Raw genomic sequence first — 27,067 nt, 5'->3', positions numbered from 1 at the left:
TGTGATTCCCACCCCCGTGCGCAATTTTCTGTTAATATTTGGCATGCATTCTGAAGTGTGTTTGCATGAGTGTCTTGGGCAGTTATTGGTGTCCATAACATCACTGGAGACTAGCATCACATGTCTTCTATGTCTATGCTATTTTTTTTTTTTAACATCTGGAGAGTTAACAGTACTAAATTGTAACATCAAAGTGTGGCCAGTTCTCATATGAACTCTGAACATTTGAATAATGTAAATTACCTTCTTCTGCTGCAGCAGTGTCCTATGCTTTTGAGAGCCTTTTTCATTCCTTATTTAATAATCTTATCTGTAGGTTATATACTCCAGAGCTTGAACCAAGCAATCTGAAGCTGTTAATATTTTCAACTGTTGTGATCCTGTAATATTTTGTAAAGTTTATTTCATTGTTTTATGGCCTTAGGCTGTTCAAAAACCGCTTTGAGAGTTTTGCTAGGAGGTGCTATAAAAATCTGAAAAATAAGAAATAAGACAAACATTGGCGGTAACTGTGCTGGACCATTAGAAAAAAATAAATCCAAAAGTATCAGTAGTATAATACATTTAGGGAAAAATCCAATGGCCATTAGACGGCGTCTAGACAGCCATAGGATATGGTATTTTCCAGGAACCGACCTTGGAGCCCGCACTTCGAGGTCAGTTCCTGGAGAACCAACCTCCCCCCATTTCTGCGCTGCCTCGGAGGAGGCGCGGAACAGCCTCATCCTCTGTGCTTGTAAGAGGAGTGTGGAATGGCCAAAAAGGGGCATGGCTGGGGGCGTTCCGGGGGGGTGGTAGAACTGCCTGTACGACACATCCTATGTGTTGTACAGCAGCCTTCTCCCCCGCTTCCCCCCCCCCCCCGCGGCTAGATAGCCGAAATTGGCTGTCTAGCAGAAAATGCAGGGCAGGAGAAGCGGAGGGAACAATCCCTTCCGTGCTCCTCCTGCCCTGCTTTGGATAGGTGGTTGCCTCTGAGCTCGGAGGCAGCCGCCTATCTGGATAGGATGGCACCCTTAATAGGGCCAACTAAAAGTTTACAAAGTGAACAAACCATGGTGGAACCTTGCCTATGGGGGAAATATGCCCTCCACAAGGTAACACTATCCCAAACTACGCAGTTTGCCTTCTGTTCTTTTAGTGCACTTCTTAAGGTAATCTCCATTTTTCTAATACAAGATTTACATAATCTTTTCTTTGTTTTTGCTCTCTGCTTAATGAAGGACCTTTGTGTTCAGATCAGTACTAGGGTAACTGCTGGCTTTTATATTTTCAAAGAGAGAGCTGCCATTTCATCTTTGTCCCAGTAGCTTTTGATGTAATTTAAGATGCTTGTTTGCATTTGGTATGTAAAGCTGCAGCTGTCCATATTTACCAGGGACAGTCCATATTTTCTTGTCCCTCTACCTGGTAAAACGCCCCCAGCCACTGCCCCTGTTTTTACCTTTGGGGATTTTTTAAAATGCTAGTATGAGTTTCTAATGCCAGGATTCTTCAGGGCTCAGCTCCCTCCTTGGAGTCTCTAAAATAGGGGTGGGCAACATGCTGCCTCTGCAGCCCCCCAGTGCGGCCCCACTCCTCCTGAAATTCAGGGGGGAACCCCCCCAATCTAAAAAACATTTTCTTTTTGCAAACAAAATGGCATTTGGAGCTGCTAAAGAACGCCAAAAGGGTCAAATTAGCTTATTTGCAAACTAATTTGATCCTTTGGGGGCTCTGTAGCTGCTACAGAGTGCCCAAAGCATCAACATTAGCTTGTTGCAAGCTCTGGACATCACTTTTTAAACATCTCTCACCCCGTTATTGGCACCTGTGGGGGGGGTGCACCCGCAGGAGGGATGGTGGGGGTAAAAATGGCTCCGAAGTTGCCCACCTCTGTTCTAGAAGTTCAGTCTCAGAATGGGAAATGGATGCACCTTGCCTTAAGTGCACAAGTAGCTAAGTGCATACACATACCAAGACTCAATGTATTATACAGCCTGCTGTTGCACACATTGCTGTGTTCTGGAATGTTTTGAAGTGTTGATAATGTATTATGTTTTCCCAGTACAACTGTAACCAAAAGAACAATCATCCTCTTGGCTTTAAATCAATGGAGGCTAAGGTTCTGCAGAGTAAATAAACTCAGCAGGCATTTAAGAACCTTCAACAATATGTTCATATTAAAGGGAGTGGGGCTTGCAAAGTGAGCCTTGGTAGTAGAAATGCCATGCCTCTATTTTCATCTGAAATGCTGAAGGGTATGCTAGCGTGGTCTATACTAATTAAATCTACACAGCACTTCTGCTCCATCTTAAAATTACTAAAAACTGCATACTGGGGTATTTTCATCATAGCCAACAACATTCCCTCCCCATTTTAAAAAACTTAATAAAGAGATTGAGGGCTTTGGTAGAGTATGCAGCTTCTAAGAAAGCTGGAGCTCCAACACTTTCCTTTGTTAAGTTTAAGCACTGATGTTGTTCAATAAAGGTAAGATATCTGCTGCTGCAATTTTACTGGTGTTGGAACAAAGTCAAATGTATTAATTTTATACAGGATCTTAGACTTCAATGCACATATTTTACAGTTCAGCTGAACCTGAATCTGTTAATGCAGAAAAATGTAATAGGTTCACCAGCCATGGCCAGCACTCTATAAGGGCTCATGGAAGGACAGATACTGAAGCTGAAGCGCAAATATTTTGGCCACCTAATGCGAAGAGAAAACTCTCTGGAAAAGACCCTGATGCTGGGAAAGACTGAAGGCAAAAGGAGAAGGGGACGACAGAGGATGAGATGGTTAGATAGCATCACCGATGCTATGAATATGAACTTGAGCACACTCCGGGAGAGAGCGCAGGACAGGAAGGCCTGGCGTGCTATGGTCCATGGGGTCACGAAGAGTCGGACACGACTGAACAACAACAACTATTTGTGATTTTTTAAAAAAATAGTTCAATTTCCAAGATAATAGTTAATGAATTACTGAATGTTATCTTTCTCTAATTTACATAGTGCTTTATACCGTAGAACCTTGTCAGTGGTTAATCATTGGGAGTAAATGTGACTGATAAATATTCTCGCTTCCAGAGGAAATGTTTGAAGTATGCTTTTGTTGTTTTACTGGAAGTTTCTTGTTTCATAATTCTCCTTCAGGTGCCTGGTATAGGAAAAGTAACAGAGAAAATGCTCAAAGCTTTGGGAATTGTGACTTGCACAGAACTTTACCAACAGAGGGCACTGATTTCCCTCCTCTTCTCTGAAAGATCTTGGCGTAACTTCCTGGAAATCTCTCTTGGTTTGGGTTCGACGCATTTGGAGAGGTAGTTTTTGTGTAATTACTTATGTTCATTTTAGATGTTTCCTAAATATTTTATTAGTGTGTTACATTTTATATGCCTTATTTTACTGATTCTTTCTAAGCATCTCTGAGAGCCTTTTGGGGGGTTAAGAAGCATCATGAAAATACTTTACATACATACATACATACATACATAAAAGGAACAAATGGAACTGCCCTCTACCAGGTCAAGGACATGTTTCTTCTAACCTTGTATTTACTCTGCATTGTATCCGACGCTGACCATCCACCAGCGTAACAGGGGACCTCCAGAGCAGATTTGGAAGACACACAGGGGATTGTGGGTCAGAGGAAAGTGAAGGGAATCCTGTCGCATAAGTGGAAGCCCACCTGTGCGACATTGGATTTAAGTCTCAGACTGCCATCAGGATTCCAGAGTTTCAGGAAAAGGTCTTTCCCAACTCTGCTGTAAAATATACAACATATCTTTATAAATACTCTTTCAGTGAACCAAGTTCACTGAAAGATAGTATTGGTGAGTCTTTATATGTTTTCCATTTCAGTGTTCTATTAAAAATATGTCTTCTCTTATTTGAGCACAGTGAAACTAACCCCCCCCATTGAAACATGAGTTTATTTCTTTGATTTATACCCCACCTTTCTACAAAAAAACGGCACTCAAGGCAGTTTACAAGACAATTTAAAATAGATTAAAACAGTAAAACACTTTAAAATACAATAAAAACATAATAATTACAGAATAAAAACAGTACCCAACCCACAGACCTACTTACAGACCAAAGGCCTTCTTGAATAAAATGTTCTTTGCCTGTTGTCAGAAGGATAGCAGAGAAAGAGTGAACCTGTCCTCTTGGGAGAGAGTTCCACAACCTGGGATTAGCCACCGAAAAGCCCTCTCTCATGTCGCCACAAAACATCTATATATTAGTCTATATAGACTATATATTAGTCTATATACTAATGCCCAGAGTATGGGAAACAAATAGAACGAACTTAAACTCTTAATACAAGAGGGAAATTATGATTTGATAGGTATAACTGAGACTTGGTGGGATGACTCTCATGATTGGATTACAGTAGTTGAAGGATATAACTTGTTCAAAAAGAGCAGCAGGAAAAGAAAGGGAGGTGGGGTTGCACTATATGTGAAAAATACATAGCTCTGCACAGAAATACAGGAGGATGAGCTTGGTAGCCCCATCGAGAGCATCTGGATCAAAATAAATGGAGCAAAGAATAAAAGGAACCTGGTGGTCACCTAATCAAGGAGAAGACGATGAAACTTTTGAAAAGCAAATTGCCAGTGTTTCAAGGAAGCAGGATGTAGTAGTAATGGGGGACTTCAATTTCCCCGATATTTGTTGGGAGACAAATTCTGCAAAACATGGCCCCTCCAGGAAATTAGAAAGGAACTAGAGGATTGGCTATCCTTGATTTGATCCTAACCAACAGGGATGACTCAGTGGATAAAGTAGCAGTTACGAGAACTCTGGGGGAAAGCGACCATGTTGTACTTGAGTTCTTGGTTCTAAGGGAAGCAAAAGCCGAGTGTAGTCAAACACGAACCCTGGATTTTAGTAAAGCTGATTTTAATAAACACAGAACAATGATCAGTAAGGTCCCATGGCAAGCAACTCAAACAAGAAAAGGAGTCCAAGATGGGTGGGAGCTTTTAAAAAAGGGAATTCTCAAGGCACAATTACAGACAATTCCAACAAGAAGAAAAGGTGGAAGACAACAGAAGAAGCCAATGTGGCTTCACAAAAAGCTTAGAGATGACTTGAAAACAAAAAAGGACACATATAGGAAGTGGAAAGAAGGCCAAGCGACAAAGGAAAAGTACAGGCAGGTAGCACAGAATTGCAGGGATGGCATCAGGAAGGCTAAAGCTGAGAACGAGCTGAGGTTAGTGAGGGATGCTAAAAGCAACAAAAAGGCTTTCTTCAGCTACGTGCATAGTAAAAGACAGAGGAAAGAAATAGTGGTTCAGCTAATAAATAAGGATGGCAAAATGATAACAGATGACAAGGAAAAGGCAGAAGTGCTCAATTCCTACTTTGGCTCAGCCTTCTCCTGAAAGAGGGCCTGGACGAGGACTAATGTTGTTCCTGTCTTCAAAGAGGGTAAAAAGGAGGAACCTGGGAACTACTGGCCAGTCAGTCTGACATCAATCCCTGGGAAATTCTGGAGCAGATTATCAAGCAATCCATCTGTAAACACCTTGAAAACAATGCAGTGATGACTCAGAGCCGACATGGATTTGTCAATAACAAATCCTGCCAGACAAATCTGATCTCATTTTTTGATCAAATAACCTCCCTTGTGGACTGTGGGAATGCTGTAGACATAATATACCTCGGCTTCAGCAAAGCTTTCGACAAAGTGCCCCATGATATCCTGATGAGCAGACTAGCTCAAAGTGGGCTAGATGAAACAGTGATCAGGTGGATCCACAGTTGGCCACAGAATTGGACTCAAAGAGCGCTTATCAATGGGATCTTCTCAAACTGGGGAGAGGTAACGAGCGGGGTACCGCAGGGCTCAGTTCTGGGCCCAGTGCTGTTTAACATTTTTATTAATGACTTCGAGGAGGAGGTGCAGGGAATGCTGATCACATTTGCAGATGACACAAAATTGGGTGGGATAGCTAATACTTTGGAAGACAGAAACACAATTCAAAGTGATCTGGATAGACTGGAGCGCTGGGCAGAAAACAACAGAATGACATTTAATAGGGATAAATGCCAAGTTCTGCACCTAGGAAAAAGAAACCAAATACACAGTTACAAGATGGGGGATACATAGCTCAACAACACTACAAGCAAGGAGGATCTTGGAATTGTTGTAGATCACAAGCGGAATATGAGCCAACAATGTGATGTGGCTGCAGAAAAGGCCAATGCTCTTTTGGGCTGCATTAATAGAAACATCGCTTCCAAATCCCGGGAAGTACAAGTTCCCCTCTACTCGGCACTGGTTAGGCCTCATCTGGAGTACTGTGTCCAGTTCTGGGCACCGCACTTTAAGAAAGATGCAGACAAGCTGGAGAGGGTTCAGAGGAGGGCAGCAAAGATCATCAGGGGACTGGAAACAAAGCGCTGTGAAAAGAGACTGAAAGAACTGGGCAAGTACTTGAAGAGATAGTGCTCTTCAAGTACTTGCAAGGTTGTCACAGAGAGGAAGGCCAGGATCTCTTCCCCATCATCCCAGAGTGCAGGACACGGAATAATGGGCTCAAGTTACAGGAAGCCAGATTCTGGCTGAACATCTGTTAGAGCAATACGACAATGGAACCAATGACCTAGGGAGGTAGTGGGCTCTCCCACACTGGAGGCGTTCAAGACGAGGCTGGACAGCCATCTGTCAGGGATGCTCTGACTTGGATTCCTGCACTGAGCAAGGGGTTGGACTCGATGGCCTTGTAGGCCCCTTCCAACCCTACTGTTCTATGATTCTATGCCTCTAATGATGGCGGTCTTGAAAGACAGGCTTCTCTAGAAGATCTTAAGGATCAGACAGGCTCTTATGGGAGAAGGTGGTCTTTCAGGTAGCCTGATCCCAAGCTATATAGGGCTTTATAGGTCATAACCAGCATATTGAATTCTGCCCAGAATCAGATCGGTAGCCAGTGAAGCTGCTGTAACAGGGGAGTTGTGTGCTCCCTGTAACTGGCCCTTGCCAACCATCTGGCTGCAGCATTCTGGACCAGCTGAAGTTTCTGAACAGTTTTTAAAGGCAGACCCATGTAGAACAGGTTACAGTAGTCCAAACAAGTTGTAAGTATGCCATGTGTTATCATGGCCACCTCAGACATCTCTAGAAATTGCCATTGTTAGTGCACTAGCCTTAGCTGTGCAAATGCACCAGTGGCCACCACTGAGACCTAGGCATCCAGAGCCAAGTCCAGAAGTACACCCAAACTGCAAGCCTGAGTCTTCACGGGGAGTGTAACCCCATCCAGCACAGGTTGAATCCCTATTCCCTGATCTGCTTTTTGACTGGCCAGGAACATCTCTGTCTTGTCTGGATTAAGCTTCAGTTTGTTTTCCCTCATCAAATCCATTATTGACTTCAGGGATTGATTTAGAACAAGAACAGTTTGCTTGGATTTAGATGGAAATGGGTAGAGTTGGGTGTCATCAGCATACTGGTGGCATCGAACCCCAAAACTCCCAGTGGTTTCATGTATATGTTAAATAGCATGGGAGAATAAGGTGGAACCCTAAGGGACACCACAGGCCAATAGCAGCGGCATTGAACAGGAATCCCCCAGCACCACCTTGCCTTTTGAAGATTGACCAGAGCTGCCATATAACAGTGCCTCCTAATCCCATTTCATACAGATCCCCCAGAAGGTTACCATGGTCCTTTTCATGGTGCCATGAAAGCTGCTGAAAGGTCCAGTAAAACTAATAGGGACACACTCCTCCTGTCCAGTTCTGGGTGTAGATTGTCTACCAAGGTGACCAAAGCAGTCTTTGTCCCATAACTAGGCCTGAAACTAGATTGAAATGGATCTAGATAATCCATCTCATCCAGAAATCCCTGGAGCTGTGAAGCCACCGCATGCACCAGCACCTTGTCCAAGAATGGAATATTGGAGACTAGCTGGAAATAGGGTTCAGGGAGGTGTTTTTTTTTTTTTAAGCAAAGGTCTTACCATCTTCTCCTTTAGGCAAGATGGAGTCACACCTTGCCATAAAGAGGCATTCACCACTGCCCTTACCCTCTCAGCCAGTCCCCCCTGCCCCCCACTTGCTTTTATAAGCCAGGCAGGGCAAGGGTCCAGCACACAAGTGGTAGGCCTCATTTCTCCAAGTATCCTGTCCACATCCTCGGGCTGTACAATTTGAAAAGTATTCATTGTAATTGGACAAGCAAGAACCAAAGTTACATCCACCAGACCGGTATCAACTGTGGCTCCATGTTGGCATAGATGCTATTAATTTTACTGATATTCTTATTTCTTTTATATCCTATTTAGTTATAGTAATTAAAATTTGCATTGCTTTGTTACTTGCTGTGTGTGTGTGTGTGTGTGTGTGTGTGTGTATAAAATGGTCATAAATCTTGAGGGTTTGTTCCTTGGGCCCACACTATTGAAATATGATTTTTTTTCCATAAATACAGCACTTGTCTGGACATTTATACTTTTCTTTCTTTTTAAAGGGATGGGGAAAGAAAAAGTATGAGTACTGAAAGGTATGTACTCACATGTATGTCCATGTATATACCTCACCCCTTGAATTTGCTTAAGTAAAAGTATAATAAAGTTTTTCCTAGTACTGGAAACACCATTACTGTAGATGAGGCGAACACGCTTGCCTCATAAAGTGTGGAGGTGCTTGTATTATACTGAGTTTCTGGCTTGGCTTGCTATTTCCTCTGTCCAGTTTAAATCTTTCTTTATCAAAGGAATAGACAGTTGTCTGTCCTTATAAAGCTAGTGATAATCTGTGAAAACACTGGTGCAACACTTATTCTTGTAAACACATTGCTTTATAAGTGCTTAAACAGCTTAAGAAGAAATAGATTTTGGTTCTTTGGAGATAGAAATTATGTGATTCTAGCATACTTGAGCCTTTCTCAATTTGAGATCTAGGCATTCTACTAAAAGGCCTAAATTAGTAGCACTTAGGTCCCATTGAAATCAGTGTAAGAAATTAGTTATGACTAACTTAGGGCGCAATCCTATGGCTGCGAGTCAGCAGCTAGACAGCCGTAAGATATGTCGGTTTCCAGGAACTGACCTTCCCCCTCTCCCGTGCTGCCTTGCAGGCAGCGCAGAATGGCCCCGCATTCAGAAGAGGAGTGCGGAGCGGCGAAAATGGGGCGTTCCTGGGGGCATTCCATGGCAGAGAAAGCGGAAATGCTGGTACGACACATCCAACGTGTCATCTGGCAGCCACTTTCCCCGCTCCGCCTTCCCACGGCTAGACAGCTGAAATTGGCTGTCTAGCTGCAATGCAGGGCAGCTGAAGCATGGAGAGGACAATCCCCTTCACACTTCTCCTGCCCTGCATTGAATAGGCAGTTGCCTCAGAGTTCAGAGGCGGCTGCCTATCCCGGTAGGATTGCTCCCTCCATTGATTTCATTGGGAACTAAGTGAGAGTAACTTAGTCATCCCATGCTGGGCTGCTTCATCAGTGCCCAAGCATCACTTCCTTTGCTTGTTATACAGCAGTGTGTACAGGAAACCATATTGTGGCTGTTTCCTTGAGTTTAGTTGATAATCATTCTCTATTTTATACTGTTTTTTTTTTTTTTTAAATGCCAGAATAAAACAGCCTTTTTTTTGGTTCAGTAGTTTTTGCAAATCTCTCTTGCATAGCTTAAATCGATCTCTTTAATACTTCGATATGTACACCACAGGGGTCAATAGAAAAATGATAAATTGCTGTGATAATTGAGGACAGAACATTCTTGGTCATTACTGAGATTATTGGTTTTTTTTTTTTCCTTTTGGCACATAGGACATTTAATGAATTAAGTGCAGCAGAACAATACAGGCTGTGTCAAGACCTTTGCAGTGAGCTTGCTCAGGATTTGAAAAAGGAAGGACTTAAAGTAGGTAACGTCATGATAAATAATTCCTCATACTTATTAGTACTCAGGGCTTCTGCATCCCTTGGCATAGTTCTTCTGTGGGGAGTTTTTTTTTGTTGCTTTGTTTGCTTTCCTGAAACAGGAATAATTTAGGAAATAATTTATTTAGCCCGAAGTTATCTTGTGTCTCACAAAAATCAGTTCACCAAGTAATTTTGCATAGAGTAGATGTTGTAGTAAAAGCTGTTAATTAGCAAAAGAAGGAACAGTAATTGATTGCCTTCAGTCTTACTCTAGCCAAGCATATAATGATCAGACATTTAAAGGGTGTACCATTATTCCTTCTCATGTAATTCATAATAGATGCAGCCCAAGGCAGACACTGTAGCTTAATAGAGAATGGTATACTGTATGTACTGAACTTCAGCTACGTATCTACAGGAATTTTAGCTACTACTTATTTATATATTGGAATTTCTAGGCCACCTTCTGAATACTTGGGGCAAAGTAATAATTACAAACACATAATCAAAACACATTTAAAATAATATAAATAATAATATAAATATCATTTATCTCTGGCTCCAAAACATTTGTTTCCAGAAGATATGTGCAATTTTTATGGACCTTTGAAGGGCGTTGCTGTAGGATGAGGCAACAGTTTGGTCTCTTGATGTACAGAGGTCACCTTTAAGTGACAATATGGAACAAATGAAGGATTGATCTTGAAAGTATACAGGGCCCAAGCTGTTTAGAGATTTTAAAGTTAAAACTGTGCTTGAATTGTGTTCAGAACATGCTAGGAAGTTAATTGGTATGGTGGTACATTATGCTTGTAGCAATTCCTTCTTGTCCCCCCCCCCCCCGCCCACTGCACCTACTTAGGAAGCAAGTAACCAGAATCAGAACTACCTACACTTATTTATTTGTTACATTTATATTGCTTTTCCATGTTTAAGGTGGCTAACAACAATAAATCCACAACAGAACTTAACCAATACACTAAACATAATAGGCAATTACACCATTTTCTGAAGAATGTTCAAGGTCAGCCCTGTGTGGAACACATTGCAATAGTTATGTCCTAAGCTTTTATAGGCAGGAATCTCAGTTGCTAGGCTTAAATCCCAAATAAAAGGTCTTGGCCTTTCCACTTTTGAGTTAAATGCTCCTAGCATATGGCTGCCTTGCTTTATTACTTTTCCCCTCTATCATGTGATAAAATCACAGAGGAAAGTTTTAAAAATTTATTATGAATTTGAAGAGAACTGTGTTCTAACTGGCTTGCATATGTGTAGATAACATAAATATTGGAAAACATTTCTTTGCTTATATTATGATGCTTGGGTAATGGACACTGACCATAGTCCTAATTGTATGTAGAGGCAGGCAGCACATAGCTAGCTGGCCATAACTAGCGTTGCACTTGATTTTCACCTGCTTTATGAGGCTGTTTGGTTTCCTCAAAGTCTCCATCTTCCTGGCTCCCTATATTATCTACCCCTTTAACAATATCCGGATGTTGGATTACTTAAGCAGATAATAGGGGAGGCATAATTGATTTTGTTACTACTTTTGTTCTAAACTGTACTCAATATAAAGTCAATGAAGTGGTATTTTAAATCAGCCTCAAATCCAGAACTAAATTAGGTAGTGTCACAACTTGATTAATCTCTTATAAAATAATTGATATAAAATATGCTTTTTTATACTCCCCTGTGAAAAAGTGTTAAATGCTGATGACGTGGTTGTAAAGTGAACTCTGTACATATACTTATTGGTGAATACAATTTATCTTTGTGTATATTAATGCAAAGATTTTCTCATTAATGGTCTTCATGTTTGTTTTACTCAAATATGACAACTACAGAGATGCTATTTTTTTAATTGACTAGCAAAATCCATTATGATGCACAGGCCTGCACACTGTAGGAAGTGCATGGAGATGTGTTCTGATCCACTTCTATGTGTTTTGCTCAGAGACTGGGTTCAGATGACATGCCGCAGCTCATTGTGGCATAACCTGTTGTGGGTTATTTAACCCACAATGAACTATGGCACCCATGGGTGCCAGATTCCATATCCAGCCCTGCTCGGTGGGTGTTGTGTTGTGCAAACCCAACATGTGTGGGTTATGTGAGGGTTAAACAACCCTCACATAACCCATGCTTGCCAGGTTCGCACAAATTTATTTATTTATTAATTTCATTTCTATACCGCCCAATAGCCGAAGCTCTCTGGGTGGCACACAAAAATTAAAACCAAACAGCACACAATAAAACAATTTAAAATATATAGAACATTAAAACCACAATATAACAATACAACCACAATAAAACCTAGCAGCAGTGCAGGAGTTTAAAATACAGATTTAAAACAGCAAAGCTAAAAGTTTAGAAAGCCAAAATGCTAAAATGCCTGGGAAAATAAAAAGGTCTTCACCTGGCGCTGAAAGGAATACAATGTAGGTGCCAGGCGAACCTCACTAGGGAGCCCATTCCAGAGCTGGGGTGCCACAGCAGAAAAAGCCCTCCTCCTAGTAGCCACCCACCTCACTTCCTTTGGCAGGGGCTCACGGAGAAGGGCCTCTGACGATGATCTTAAGGTCCGGGCAGGCACATATGGGAGGAGGCGATCCTTCAGATAACCTGGCCCCAAGCCGTTAAGGGCTTTAAATGTTAATACCAGCACTTTGAATCGGGCCCGGAAATGGACTGGCAGCCAGTGCAGCTGAAAAAGTACTGGCGTAATATGAGCTCGCAGGCCAGTCCCTGTTAATCTTGCTGCCCTATTTTGGACCAGCTGAAGTACAACATGACAGTTCTTGAGCGAAGCTTGCATATTCAAAATGGGAGAGGCATGTGCCCCACATGCACTTCACCCTCACCATGGATTAAATAACCCACAGTGGTTTGTCATGTTGTGCGAACAGCTCCAGTGTGTTTGCCCCCAGCTTTCCCCTCAGTGAAAGGTGGGCTACCCAGTACCAGGGATAGGCTTTCTCCCCACTGCAATGATATCTGCAAGGGCTAACTGAACTTTTCCTCCCTTTGGGGAAAATGATATCCAGTCCTGTGCCCTGTTTCTTCAGAGGAGCAGGGTTGCCTTTCCAATTTTCATCTTTTATCTTTTGATTCTAAAACTTTACTAGAACTGTTAAAAACTGAGCCTGCTCCTATTTTTAGGAGGTATAGCCAGCCGTGCCCTGGCTTTCATTAGATTATGACAACCTGAGGAATGCATATACATCTTTTTATCAATACCGACAAAAGCAAGGCAGTTGAATGATCACTTGCTTGACAGCCCTAAGTATAAAGGTATAATGCAAATAAAACATCAGTGAAAATTCAGCTAAGGGGGTTTGTGTACCTTATTGCAAAACTATATCTCTGATCTCAGAATAGTGCAGCATCAGAGAAGCTTCTAAACCTTCTGTTTGAGAAGGCTTGTTGTTTTTAATAGGCTAGAACTGTAACTTTAAAGTTGAAGAACGTAAACTTTGAAGTGAAGACAAGAGCTACTACAGTACTGTCTGCAGTTTCTACTGAAGAAGAAATATTTGCTGTTACTAAAGAGTTGCTTAGGTCAGAAATGGAGGGTGTCAGCCCACAACCTTTACGCCTAAGACTGATGGGTAAATATCACTTTAGCAATTGTATTGTTGGTTTGTTATAACTCATTTTTATCTGTTATTTTTTTGAAAATCAAACACAGTTTTTAAAAAATTCTGCAACATAGTAGCACTGGATGTTTCAAAGAAAAGACAGTCATGATAACCATGTGCCATTATTACACTTCTTTTCTTAAAATATAAGAATCCTTACTTCTTCCCTTCAAACAACATTTGCATCTTATTTGCAATTACTTGGCTTTCTGGAGGTCAGAGGTTTGGTGCCTCATTAGGTATGAACAGGACTGATTGTCACCACCCAGTGGGTTGAGTCTAGACTTAGGCGCATGCAACAGGGCTGGTGGAAACAGACTTCCTCTTCCTCATGGCAGCCACTCTGCCCCCCCCCCCAAAATGCTGCACAGAGGGTTGGGGTAGCTTTTGGTGCAGAGGAAGAGGAGAACCCTGAAAATTAGGTGAAGGTACCTTCTGTGAGCACCCCAGTGTACCCCATTTAGCAGGGTCCTCTGATGAACTATGTAGAATTTTCAGGGGGCTGGAGGGGCTGCCATGGGGAGGAGAGGGCAGGGAAGTCATTTCCCACCTGCTCTGTTACATGCACCTAAATCTGGATCCAGCCTAGATTCCATGCACAATTCAGTTTCTCAGAATATCAGTTTTTAACTTAAATGAAAAGAAAGCAGACCCTCATGTTTGTGGGGGTGCAGCTGAAATCCTCTAGGCTGTGTCAGCAAAAAGCTTCCTTTAAGAGATAATGATGCTGCATCGCTACATGTTCATGGTTTTCCACCCACAATACTTTTCTGTTTCCCTTTATCCATGTAACTCTTGTCCTGCTACTCAGCCGTTACTTGCCACAGAAAATCCCAATACCACAAAAATCTAAATGCTATATTTAGCATAAAGCTTGCTAACTTAGCAAATTCTATTAATCTTTGCTTTCCTTAGCAGCAGGAGGGACTTTGCATTTTGAGTTCTAAGCTTGCTTTTATATTTCTTAACATTTAAAAATCAGCTGTCCTAAGAGATCAGGTTCAAAGAATAAGTATTTTATAAGATATATACAATGGTATGAAGTTTGTGGCATCACATATGTTGAAATGCAATAATGTTTTATAAACTTTGGAATTCATAATGGGTCATATTTAGGTCCCACCGAAAGTTAGTCCTAGCTAACTGAAGTTCCACTGATTTCAATGGGAACTGAATGAAACTATCTTAAGGCACAATCCCATCTTTATGTCAGAGCACTCCAATATTTTCAAAGTCCTATTGGGCAGGGGAGTTCGGGAGTTGTCCTGTTGGGCAGTGAGGGAGGAGTGATATTTGCTGCTTTTCCTCTTTTTTTATCATTTCCCTCCCATTTCAAGTGCTCCAGGGCTGGTCTAAATGTTTCCCCCTGTTGCGGGGAATCCAGAGTCTCCCCTGCTCTGCCCACACCATGATTCTCCTTTTCCTCCTTTCCAGTGCTGAAGAGATGATCTTTCCATAGAGTAGGGAGGGGGAATCCGAGATTGGAGCGCCTCCTCCAAGATAGAAGCTTTGTCTCTGATCTCAGAGGGGGATCTCCAATCTCTCCTGTGGCCCCTGGGATGCTGTCCCAGGGACCATAGGATAGCCCTGCTAGTCTAGATCCAGTCCAGTGATTAGAATAGCATGCAGATGTCAGGATTCCCTAGTGAGGTTTATTAAAATGATCTATTTGCAAAAGTTTCTGTTTCATGTATGGGATTAGATTGCAGTTCTGCACCGAATTGCATTTACCTAGGTTTTGTTGATTTCAATGAGATTTTTTAAAACTCTGCTGCCGTTCAACTTTATGTGGCTTGTTTGTCATATTCAGGTATACGAGTATCTGCTTTTCTAAATGAAGGAGAAAAGAAATATCAACAAAAGACCATTATTAATTTCTTAGAACCAGGAAAACAAGTCAGTGCTTCTAGGCTCTCTTTTAGGAAATCTGTTGAGGAAAGTTTTCCAAAAGCACCTGAGAGGGAAAGTTTTTTCAATAAAAAACGAGCTACAAGACAGCACGCCAATCAAGAGTCTTCAAACAAGCAGCAGCTACAAGATATGACATCAATTGAGCAAGGAAAGGATAATGAACATCAGATCTTCATTTGCCCTGTTTGTTTTGAAAAACATCAAGATAGTACTTTAGAGGAATTTAATAGGCATATTGACAAGTGCCTCAGTGGAACATTAGAAAAAGATGATGCAGAAATTACAAATAACAGCAAATCATGGGAAAATACAACTGATCTGTCTCTGGACAGGGAAAAGAGAGAGTATCAACAAAATAAAACAAGCAAGCCATGGATTGAAGTACAATCAACAGATGTAGTTGATCTTGCTACCAATAGTAGCACAGATGTTTTTCCTAAGCTGCAAGATGATGAAAACAGTACTGAGAGTAGAAATAGCCTTTCTAGTGACTTTGTATTTGGTATGCATGGAAAACAGGACTTTTCTTCCAATGTCTTATCAGTGAATAAAGAAGATTTTGAAGAGTCCAGTTGTTTGGAAATCAATTTGCCATGTTTTTCTGATGCTACTGAAAACAAAATTTTAGTATGTCCAGTCTGCAACTTAGAACAAAAAACAAAAGATCTTACATTATTTAATAGGCATGTGGATGTTTGTTTAAATAACGACATTATCAAGCAGTTGACAGAAAATTCAAAAAGTGTGGGTGAGTATTTAGTTTACCAGTCATTCTTTTAAAGTGTTTTAAGGAGTATCTTGAACAAACTAGGACCTTGAATATGATGCAGCAAGTGAATGTATATGAGATCTCAGTAAAGCGAATTTATATATATCAGTTTTTTCCTGTTTTTTAAGAAATTGGCTTAAGTTTTCTTCAGAAAAACTAAAATCAACTTCATGAACTCTGAGGAACTAGAAATGACATAGATGCTGCCTATCCTTCGTTTGTCCCTGTTATGGGGAAGTTACAGGTTGAATTATTCCTACCTTTGATTTATCTAGAGTATGTCTCATATTTGTTCCCCTATTGGTAAACCAAATGCTAGTGGCTTATCTCAAAGAGTACAACCCCACTAGTAGTACTACATGTTTTGAATCACTCTGAAATCTGTTTTATTTCATTTTGAAATCTGTTTTATAAACCAAGCATCAACATTTCCATTAAGAAAATAGAAAATAGAGGAACATGTATTTAACAGTATAAAGATTACTTCCCATGTTTATTAGTGGTGATAGCAATGAATATCTAAATCATAGAAGTAAATATGTAGTAGTGAAAGAAATACATCTTTGAATGTAGCTTCTTTGAATATCCTTCATAAAGCTTTATAAACGTTAAGTATCAATTGGAAGAATATAATGTTAATAGAGATGTTTTTGATGTATTCAGAAAAAGACATAGCAAAAATAATGGGAAAACTTGCTCAAAGTAAGACTCTTACTTTATTGAATAACAATTAAAGGGAATTATTGTTGAGTAAGGCTGCAATCTTGTGCCTACTTACCTGGGAGTAAGGCCCATACTTCTTCGTGGCCTCTGTGCATCACACAAATGGCCTCTGCACCTGTGCGGAGCCTCAATTTGGGAAACTTCTGTAGTTGAGGAATTTTGTCGGGAACCCTCAGTTCCTTAGTTTTGTCGGGAACCCTTCCCGGGTTCCCGCTCAAACCCTCAGTTCTTCGTTGACCGCCATTGTGGTAGTGCTCGACTGAAGGGACTTCTTGGTCTTCGGACTGTGCTGAGGGGATTTCTGAATTTTTTTCCTGCTTTCTCTTCTTTCTTTTCTAGCTACCTCTGTCTTTACAGTTATCTGTTTTATTTCATTCTTATTTGGTTTGGTGATAGGTGATTGTTTGATCATGTGTCGCCTGAGAGCATATGGCCATTAAGACCCCTTTTCGGAAGTGCGTTCGTTGTGGGGGTAAATTGCCTCCCACAGACAGTCACTCACTGTGCCTACTTTGCCTAGGTGAAGGACATATTGTGGAGGCTTGTCACCACTGTATGTCATTTGGCAAGCAAGCTAGAAAAAATTGTGCCAACAGGCTCAAGGTGATTCTTTGGGAGAAGGCTTTAAAAGCAGCAGACACCCTAAGAATCTTATGGCATCAGGGACGGATCACTCAATAACTGCGATTAAGATGGCGGATAAGCCTCCTCAGGAGGACAGAGACTAGTGAGAAGTTGGTGACTTCACCGTCTCAGCTCTGGCTCTAGCCATGGGCCGCTCTGACCCACCAACCCCAGGCCGATCTTTGACGCCCTATCTTGCAAAGAAAATATCAAAAAAGGTGAGATCCTCCCATTCTTTCAAAGCGAAAAAGAAAAAGAGGAAAGAGTCTAAAAAATGTCGCTTCTCTGCCTAAGTCATCAGTTTGCCTGCTGGCTCCTCCTCCACTATTGGATTCACCAATTCCAATGGTTTCAGCACCTTTGGTATCGACATCACAGTGCCAATGGCTTCTATTTTGGTAGGTGAGATAAGAGACTCGACACCGACTTGGGATCAAGGGGACATTGAGCAGGTTCTAGTACGGGAGCGGAACTGGGTGCTGTCTCCACAATCAGTCTGCCTGGCTTATTCTCATGAAGGCGAAGGGGTGCCTGTCCATAGACGGATGTATGTTAGAGAGAGATCACGGTCTCCTCATTCTGACTGGGATCGACGGTTGGATTGGTCCTATCCCCTGAGACATTGCCGTGAATGGGATGATTGGAACTACTATCATTACCATCTCCATCTGTATGGTCACTATCCCTACCAGGGAGTGGCGCATCATCACTGGGAGCACTCTTCTCCAGCTCGACCATCGGGTGCAGAAGTTTTATGCCACCACTGCCTCCTCCGACTGTGGTGGGGGCGCCTCCTTCTGTATTGCAGCTGCCTGCTCCTCAGTTTCCTCCACTACCTCCTCTATCATTGGCTCCCAGGACATCCGAGATTCACAAAGTGGGTGAGCTCAGAGTAGCTTCTTTGTTTCCTCAAGCAGGGACTTCTAAGGATGATGAGAGACAGGTCTGGAGGGACTCCTCTTGTTCTCTGAGGGAAGACTACCAATTGGACTCTGCCTTGGTTTCCCCCGTTCTATTATCACTTTAGTCACCTGAAGTTGTGGTGGGTTCTCAGGACCCATCCTCTCCTTTAGAAGAGATGGGACATTTTTCTGAACAAGTTTCCAGAATGGCCCAATCTCTAGGCCTTGAGACTCAACAACCGGTGGACAGAGTCAAAGATTCGGTATTCGGTGTCCTTCATACCGACTCTAGCACTCCGTTGGCGATTCCCTTTTTGCCTTACTCCAGACTGTACAGCTTTCTTGGAAAGCACCCTCTTCCGTGACTCCAACTTCTAAAAGGCTGGAGACCATGAATAGGATTCAGGAAAAGGATGCAAGATTTTTATTTACTCATTCTCCTCTTAACTCGGTTATTGCAGAGTCATCGCAGGGAAGATCTAATCGAGTCCATTTTTCTCGAGTAGGCAAGGAGAGTAGAAGATTTGACTTAATGGGCAGGTGTATATATTCTTCTGCCTCCCTTGGTTTGAGAGTTAGAAACTACCAAGTGGTTGTGGTGAAGCACCAACTCTTCTTGTAGGAGAAGATTGGCTCCCTGTGTGACTATCTCCCAGACAATCAGCTTGAGTTGGCACATGTTTTCCAGTTTGAGGTGACTAAGCTTGCGAGGCAACAGATTAACATCACTTGGCACCAAGCTGATTGTGATGCCAAGGCAATTGTGGGAGCTATTGCGCTCTGACGGCACATGTGGCTGCGATTGGCAAGTCTCACACAAGAGGCACGCTCCCAAATTGAAGACCTTTCATTTGACGGTGAAGGTTTATTTAATTCCAGGACAGATGAGGCCATGGATACTATGTCGAAGGCAAAGACCACGGCATGGAAAATGGGACTGTCACAGGTTCAACCAGCCTTTCGACAATGCCGCTGGTACCATCAGTTGTCTTTCATCCAGCCTCAGCCTCAACAAGATTGGCAGACACGCCAGCAGCCAGCCTATCAACAAAAACGTCAGTTTGCCTTGATGTCACGCTTTCAGTCTTCTCGCAGGAGAATGGACTATACGAAGAAATGCTTTTGACTGCCTGTTTCCTGTACCTTATCTCCCGGACCATTCTCTCTTTAGTTACCATCTTGTGGCCTTTCTTCTAGCTTGGCAGTTAATAACAACAGACTCCTGGGTCCTCGCTTTCATTCGTCGAGGTTACAAAATCAAGTTCGACACTCTTCCACCTTTTTCAGGCATTGCGGAATCAACTTCATCTCCACTGCTCCTAGAGGAAATGGACAAGCTTCTTTTGAAGGGAGTGATCAAACCGGTCCCTCCAATGGAGTTGCACAAGGGCTTCTATTCCTGCTATTTTGCGGTGCCCAAAAAGGATGGCAGGCTTCAGCCAATTCTGGATCTCAGAGGGGTCAATCTGTTCATTCCACCTAAAAAGTTCAAAATGACCACATTGGCTTCGATCCTACCCTTGCTGCAGATAGGAGATTGGTTTGCAACCATCGACCTGAAAGACGTGTACTTTCATATTAGAGGAGTTCAGTCAGCGTTTTCTCCACTTCTCAGTCAACGGTCTTGCCTACCATTTCAGGGTGCTGCCATTTGGGCTTGCTACAGCTCCATGGGTCTTCACAAAATGCATGGCCACGTGTGTGTCCATCTCAGGCTTCAAGGGGTCCAGATCTATCCTTACATTGACAATTGGCTCCTAGTTGCTCAATCAAAGAACCATTTACAGAAAAGCATTCAACTTACGCTGGAATTGCTGAAAGGCCTCGGCTTGTATGTGGACATGGAGAAATTGTTTTTAGTGCCATCCCAAGTTGTCCAGTTCATCGAAACCTCCATCAATTCCCAGAAGGGTTGGGAGTTTCTTCCTAGAGTTCAAGCATAAGTGTTAATACAGCTTGCTTCCGATGTTCTAGCCTGCTGTATGCTGATGGAGGCTACAACTGCAGTGGTCCCATATGTTCGCCTTTATATGAGGACGTTGCAGAATTGGTTTAACAGGGCATTCAACCTGCGGCAAGACTTGCGGAGAGTCAGGCTTTGGCTCCCTTCTGCGGTCTTGGCTTCACTACGATGGTGGACTGTGGCATCGAACCTCCTACAAGGCCTGCCTTTCCAACGTCCCACACCAGCATTAACAATCACAGTGGATGCCTCAATGCTAGGTTGGGGCACGCATTGCGAACAACTCAGATTACAAGGGCTATGGTCAAAGGCAGAGGCGAACAACCACATCAGTGGCCTAGAGTTGCTTGCAGTCGACAAAGCCTTGAAGGCTTTTGAAGTCGTCCTTCGTAATCATCGCATCTAAATCGCTTCCTAAATTTGAGCGTCCACAGCTGCCTATTTCACTGGTGGGGTTGCCCCTCCTTGGACCTCTTTGCTTTGGAGAACGCTGTGTGTCACAGTTTCTGCAGCCGAGCGGGCAGAGGTACAAGATCTCTTGTAGATGCCTTTGCCAGGAATTGGAGGGGAGGTTTCCTCTACATGTTTCCACCATTTCCTCTTCTCACCCGAGTGTCCGCCAAGACAGAGAAAGATGAAGCAGAACGCATCCTAATTGCACTGTGGTGGCCCAAGCAGCCTTGGTTTGCCAAACTCCTCTGTTGGTCCAGAGGGGACTATCTTCAGCTTTCGTCGACACCAGTACTGCTGTCCAGGGACAGAGGCAAAGAGACATCCAAAATTACTAACATTATGTCTCATGGTGTGGAGGATCTGGCAGTAGACCGGATAGACTTACCTGCTTCACTCCAAGCTGTTCTTGAGGCAGCTAGGAAACGTGCTACCAGAAAATCTTATGCAAGTAAATGGTCACGTTTTACTCTCTTTGCTTGAGACAATGGCTACAATCCTGTCCGTTGTACTATACAGGATATTCTGAAGTTTTTATTCTTGCTTCATGAGCAAGGACTTAGAAGTTGTTCTCTGAGAGTTCATGTAGCAGCCATCTCAGCTTCCTGTCTTGCTAACAATGTTTCCTTGGTTTCCCTGCATCCTCTGATCTGTCAGTTTTTGAGGGGAGTTAGAAATCTTGCTCCTCCAGTAAAACCTCCGGTACTGTCATGAAGCGTGTCTGTAGTGCTGCATGTGCTTACCAAAAAACCATTTGAGCCACTTGCTACAATGGATTTTCATCTTCTTTTGCTAAAAGTAGTGTTTTTGGTAGCCATCACATTGGCACGATGCTCTGGAGAGTTATGTGCCCTTCAAGTGGACAATCCATACTTATGCTTTCATAGGGACAAAGTTGTACTTCGTCCAGACATTGCTTTCTTTCCTAAGGTGGTTTTGAGTTTTCATTTGGGTCAGGATATTGTTCTTCCTGCCTTTTTCACCTCGCCCTTGACAGTGATTGAAAAGACGCTGCACACCTTGGATGTTCGCAGGGCTTTGGCGTTCTATAAAGCTAGGATGGAATCGTTTCCGCGATCCCAGCACTTGTTCATCTGTTATGGGAGATCTAAGAAAGGACTCCCTGTCTTCTCCCAGTGCTTAGCATCTTGGGTAGTTCAAGTTATTAAGCTCTCTTGTGAACTACAGGGCTTACAGTTGTCTGGTTCGGTAAAGATGCACTCAATCACAGCGATAGCGACATTGATGGCGTTTGAAAGAGGGATTTCTATACATGTATGCTTTATGTTCTTACTTCCAAGTAAACATGCACTGTGTTTTAGAATTGTGACTCCATTGTTTTGAAAATACTTGGCCATATTATATTTCATCCTTTGGTAAAAAGTTATTCTTTGTGGTCTCTGTGCATCACACATATGGGTTCTTCACCTGTGTGGAGCCCTGTTCAGGTAACTTCTATAGCTGAGGAATTTTTAGTGGGAACCCTTTTCCACCGTCCCAGTGTGCATGTCCCTAGCAGGTTCTCGCCTATTCCCTCATTTCTCTTTCGACCACCATTGTGGTAGTCTCGTAGGGAGCTTTTGTTGTTGTTCAGTGAGGCTATTTTCAACTGCTGAGATTTTTATTCTTATTTTCGTTATCTCTAACTGTCTGGTTTTGTTTTTTATTTGCTATTTTCTATTTATTATTTGTGTATAACGTTTGTATACTGCTCTGTGTATAAACAAATTCCAGAGTGGTGAACAATAAAAGATAAAAAGAATAAAAGACCATACTAAATGTTTTTATAAACAGATTATTAAAAAAACTTGTGGCTGGTCAGTCGAGGAAGGCTTCTTGAAATAAAGATGTCTTTCGCAGGTGCCTGCCTGACCTCCAGAGGCAGGTTCCACAAAAAGGGAGCCACCATGCTGAGGACTGTAGTCCAGGTCTACTGCCATTGAGCCATGGGTTCATGCAGAAGCATACAATGACCTCAGTGACCAGACAGATTGATAAGGGAGAAGGCATTTTCTCAGATAACCTGATCCCAAGTTGTTTAGGGCTTTATACACTAGTAGTAAAACCTCAGCCTTGGCCCAGTAGCAAATACGCAGCTAGTACATTTCTCTTAGAAAAGGAGTTATATGCTGAAAAGGGGCATCTCCTGACAACAGCTGAGCTGCTCCATTCTGCACTAGCTCCAGCTTCTGGACCAACCTTAAGGGCAGCCCCACATAGAGGGCATTGAAGTAATCCAGTCTCGAGGTTATTAGTGCCTGTATTTTATAATGTAACCAAGTAGTTTATTTTGTCTATAAAAGAGAGGCTTCAACTGTCAGTTAAAGTATAGGAAATAAATGTCCCATACTTTAACCCTTATCCTAAATAATTTTTAGGCCTGAAAGTCCTGTATTAGATATGTATTTGTCACTTCTGTTGTTTGCATGCAGATGTGAAAGACAGCAAAGTAGGAGATCAGGCAGGGTACAAGATCCCATATTTTGGAAGAAAAAATGTATTGGGAGACTTCAAAATGAGCCAGCCCTGTGCCCACCAGTGCAAGGAGATCTGCTGTCGCCTCCACTCAACCTAACACAAGCTCCCAATTACTTGTATTGGAACCTCACTGGACTGAACATAGTTAGCTGATCACACTAAGCCAACCTTACCCCTGGATAAACAACCTGTGGTTTGCTTGGTCTCAGAAGTGCATACTGCCATGTGATTCCTCTGAATCTATCCTTCCCTCACCCCCATTCATCCCACCTTTGTCCCTGAACTGATTGCAATGACTCAGGTGGCTTGGCCTCATTGGAACTGAGTTCTCCCACCGAGACTTGGGCTCAACAAGGGGGCAGGGGGATTCCAAAGCGGGCTGAGATCCCTTGTTGCCCCTGAATCTACTGCAGGGGCTTTTTGTCTTACTTCCTCCTTTGCCTCTTAAGAATGGAAGAAGATCCACTCTTGAAAATCACTAGCGGAATTTCTTATATTTATCTAATCTGAGTAATTCAAAGCCAGATGTCCCCCCCCCCCCCGCCACCTCAAGCATGATGGCAAGAATTATATAAATGGAAGGGTGAACAGGGGAGTTGTAGGGGATGTCAGAGGGAGGCAATAATGGGGTTAGAAAGGGAAAGGTAGTGTCGTAGAACTCTCCTCTGAAGTTTTTGTGGGTTCCCTTTGGTTTTACATGATTCTCAAAGAATACGTTCTAGTTTTCAATTAAAATACTGTGTATATTCCATATTTTTCTTCAGGCATCTTGGACAGAGGACAACGTGATACAAACTCCACAATAGGGATAAAACGGTAAGCTCTGTGTGTGCTAAGTGAACTTTTATTTCAGTGTTTAGAATGTAACGCTATCAACCATTCTGTTACTGCAGTTTAATTACTGATATGTATTTTTTCTTTAATTTCAGGTCTGGAACAATGGTTCCCGAGTCAACATCCAAAAAAGCCAAGTCAAACAATTCTAAATGCACTATAGAGACATTTTTCAAATGAATACAGTATATTTTAAGAGGGTCATTTTGATCATTGTTATGGTTCAATAGTTTGGATGTAAAATATGTTGCTCAGGCTTCCTCCATTGTTTATAGATTTTATAGATAATTTTGCACTATCCAAAGTAACATTTTACTCTCAGATAGTTGCCCTTTCATATTTTGAAGAATGAAAATGTACTGAATGTTGACTTTGTTTAGGCTGGTGAACAAGATGTCCTTTCTTTAGGAGTACTAAGTCTTTCTTTAAAAGTCAGCAATTCTCAATATAACTTGATACTGATGGCTGTTATTTTCATAATTATTGGATATGAAAGAAAAGTGAAAAGATTATGGTTTCAGCTAGTAATTAACAGATCTACTTCATAAATCATGTTATTAAATTTGAGCTTTTGATGAATGGGAAGTAAGGCCAAGATTTAAGATTTAGTTCACCCAGGAGGAAGTGATGGCACCTTGTGTAATCATAATATATTTAGCACCCTAAATTCAGACACTTTAGGTCTTGCCTATACAGAACCACACATAGACGCGCACTCAGATGAAATCCTAGCTGCCTTGATTTAAATTAATCCACTCTGTTGTACTGCCTGTACCATTTCTGTTCTGTGATTTCATAGAAAACTGTTTTCAGTGCAGTTGTCCAAAGCATGCTCTGCCTTTCCCAAACGACAGACTTCACTTTAACAGGGCAATTCACTTATTAAATTAGATCAGTTGATATCACTAAGACTGTGGCAGTGTAATAGATTCAGCGTAAGAAAAACAGGATAGGAAATTATATAATGAAGTAAATCTTGCCTTCCTGCCTATTTTTAAAATAATTAATTTCATAATGGTATGATAAAGGACACTTAACTCTTAAGTGAAGGGAATTTACCAACCATATTTTAAACAATATGAAGAAAGCAATGTTATATGTATTCTGTGTTTATATAAATTGTGTATATGTTTTAAAATAATGGTATTCAATGGTATTCATTCACAATTAATATATTTTCCAAAATAATTTAAATTAATATAGAATGTTTTCCAAAACAATCTTATGAGACTCCATTTCTTAAATTGTGAAATTCTGTAATGCAAAATGAGCAGAATAACCACTATTAAAACTGTACTTTATTTTTTCTGCTTTAGCAGTAAAAGGACTATTTCAAGTTATCGAGTTCTATATGGCCAGTCCTGTGAAATAGTTTTAGTTGTTGTGGTGCAAACTGCTGTGAACTCATCATCCATTGTTTCACAGTTGGGCAAAAAGCCTCCCATTTGCCATCAAATCCCCACATTTCAAAGAATAAGGGCTAGCCATTAGATCCATGAACCAAGGAGAGGCAGGCAGCTGGGACATCCTACAGCAGCAGGTGGGCCAACTTACCATCTTTCTGGCCTTGCCTGGCACTGTGTTGCTGCTTGAGAGAGATGCTACCTCCGAGGCTGGAGCTGGAGAGAGAAAAGGGGGCAGATTACTGCTGATTTGAGCCTGCTGAGCTCAAAGTGACTGTGGTGGCTCTTGTTATCTGCTCACCCTGATGTGGGGCGGCAGCACCCCAGCAGAAGTGATAGCAAAGGTCCCTTTGGGGGGAGCCACTTTGGGGGAATGCAAGGGCAAGGGCCGCCCCCTAACATCAGGGTGATGGACTTTGCAGCTTTTATGTGTGGGGTTAGCTGTTTCTCTTATGAAATTTTGTTATGTGCCTGGGAGAGACAGTATGGGGCCAGATCGGGGGACTTGAGAGGCCTGCAATTAGTGTGGATATGGGTCAAGGGAGAGATGGTGTTGGGAGGAGGACTAGCCAGCTTAGGGGAACACATCCCAGACAGTTACAGCTGTGCCACGTTCTGGCCCTCCCCCCACCCACAGGTTGTTGCTTTTAAATGCCAAATCAGTTTAGAATAAGACCTCCCTTATCCATGATTTAACAGTGAGGCGGCCGATCTGGCATGAATAACCGTGACGTGGGTAGGTGAGCAGGGAGGAGTTGGTCTCTCTCAGCTCTGCCCACTGGGGTACTTAGTTCAGCATCAGGATAGGCTTGAGGGCTAGGGAGTGGGGTTGCTATGGTCTATAGGAATTACATCTCCCTCTGCAGGCTCCCTGTCCATTTGACTACTGGTCTGGAGAGTTTGCACCTTATGCTGGGTCAGTGGGACAGATTGTGGATTCTCTCAGTGTACTGCCCACCTCACTGCTCAACAGATTCCCTAGCTGACGGAGGTGGTCTAGGGTGTGTTGTTGAGATCTGTCAGTTCTGGAGGATGTCGACATTCATGCTGAGGGCATCTTGTCTGGGGTGTCTCAGGATTTCATGGTCTCCATGACAACCATGGGGCTGTCACAACATGTCATCAGCCCAATGCAGGTAGCGGGCATACTCTAGGCTTAGTTTTCTCAACTGGACATGGAGATGGTGATCTGAAGGTGGGGGACTTTGCTTCAGTCCCTTTGTCATGGACCGATCAGCTGAGGTTTACGGCAGCTTTTCCCCTCTGCAAGGGTGGGGGACCTATTAAGATGGTCTGTCCCTGGAGGCAAATGGCTCCAGATGGTTTCCACTGAGTGTTTTTCAACTGATATGGCTGGCTCTTGTGTCAAAACCTCAGTTGATTTGTGGAATGCAGAAATGTTGTTGACATGATTGCTCTTGAGTGCCTTCTCCTGAGTAGAGCTTATACTGCTCCATGGTATACTCGAGAGCTGAGAGCAGTGAAGCAAAACAGGA

The 27,067-nt window shown here is 42.4% G+C and overlaps 1 protein-coding gene and 1 pseudogene across 9 annotated transcripts in view; both read left to right on the top strand.

Annotated features, from left to right (window-relative positions):
* The window catches only part of POLK (DNA polymerase kappa), a 107,084-nt gene extending 81,573 nt beyond the window's left edge, over nt 1–25,511 (top strand). For all 9 annotated transcript variants that reach the window (XM_084833444.1, XM_084833442.1, XM_084833446.1 and 6 more), the window contains 7 exons: nt 3,138–3,304; nt 8,473–8,505; nt 9,778–9,871; nt 13,313–13,484; nt 15,325–16,173; nt 24,099–24,150; nt 24,264–25,511. In XM_084833444.1, coding sequence (XP_084689570.1) covers nt 3,138–3,304; nt 8,473–8,505; nt 9,778–9,871; nt 13,313–13,484; nt 15,325–16,173; nt 24,099–24,150; nt 24,264–24,348 — 1,452 coding nt within the window. In that variant the 3' untranslated portion in view covers nt 24,349–25,511. The remainder of the gene's footprint in view (nt 1–3,137; nt 3,305–8,472; nt 8,506–9,777; nt 9,872–13,312; nt 13,485–15,324; nt 16,174–24,098; nt 24,151–24,263) is intronic.
* LOC146352198 (uncharacterized) lies at nt 18,525–20,487 on the top strand (annotated as a pseudogene).
* Nucleotides 25,512–27,067: the final 1,556 nt, after the last annotated feature.

The sequence above is a fragment of the Heloderma suspectum genome, chromosome 2 (genome assembly GCF_057233095.1).
Source record: "Heloderma suspectum isolate Gila_16-S chromosome 2, 16-S_ref, whole genome shotgun sequence".
In the NCBI taxonomy this organism is placed as follows: Eukaryota; Metazoa; Chordata; class Lepidosauria; order Squamata; family Helodermatidae; genus Heloderma; species Heloderma suspectum.
This window is presented reverse-complemented; position numbering and strand designations above follow the sequence as displayed.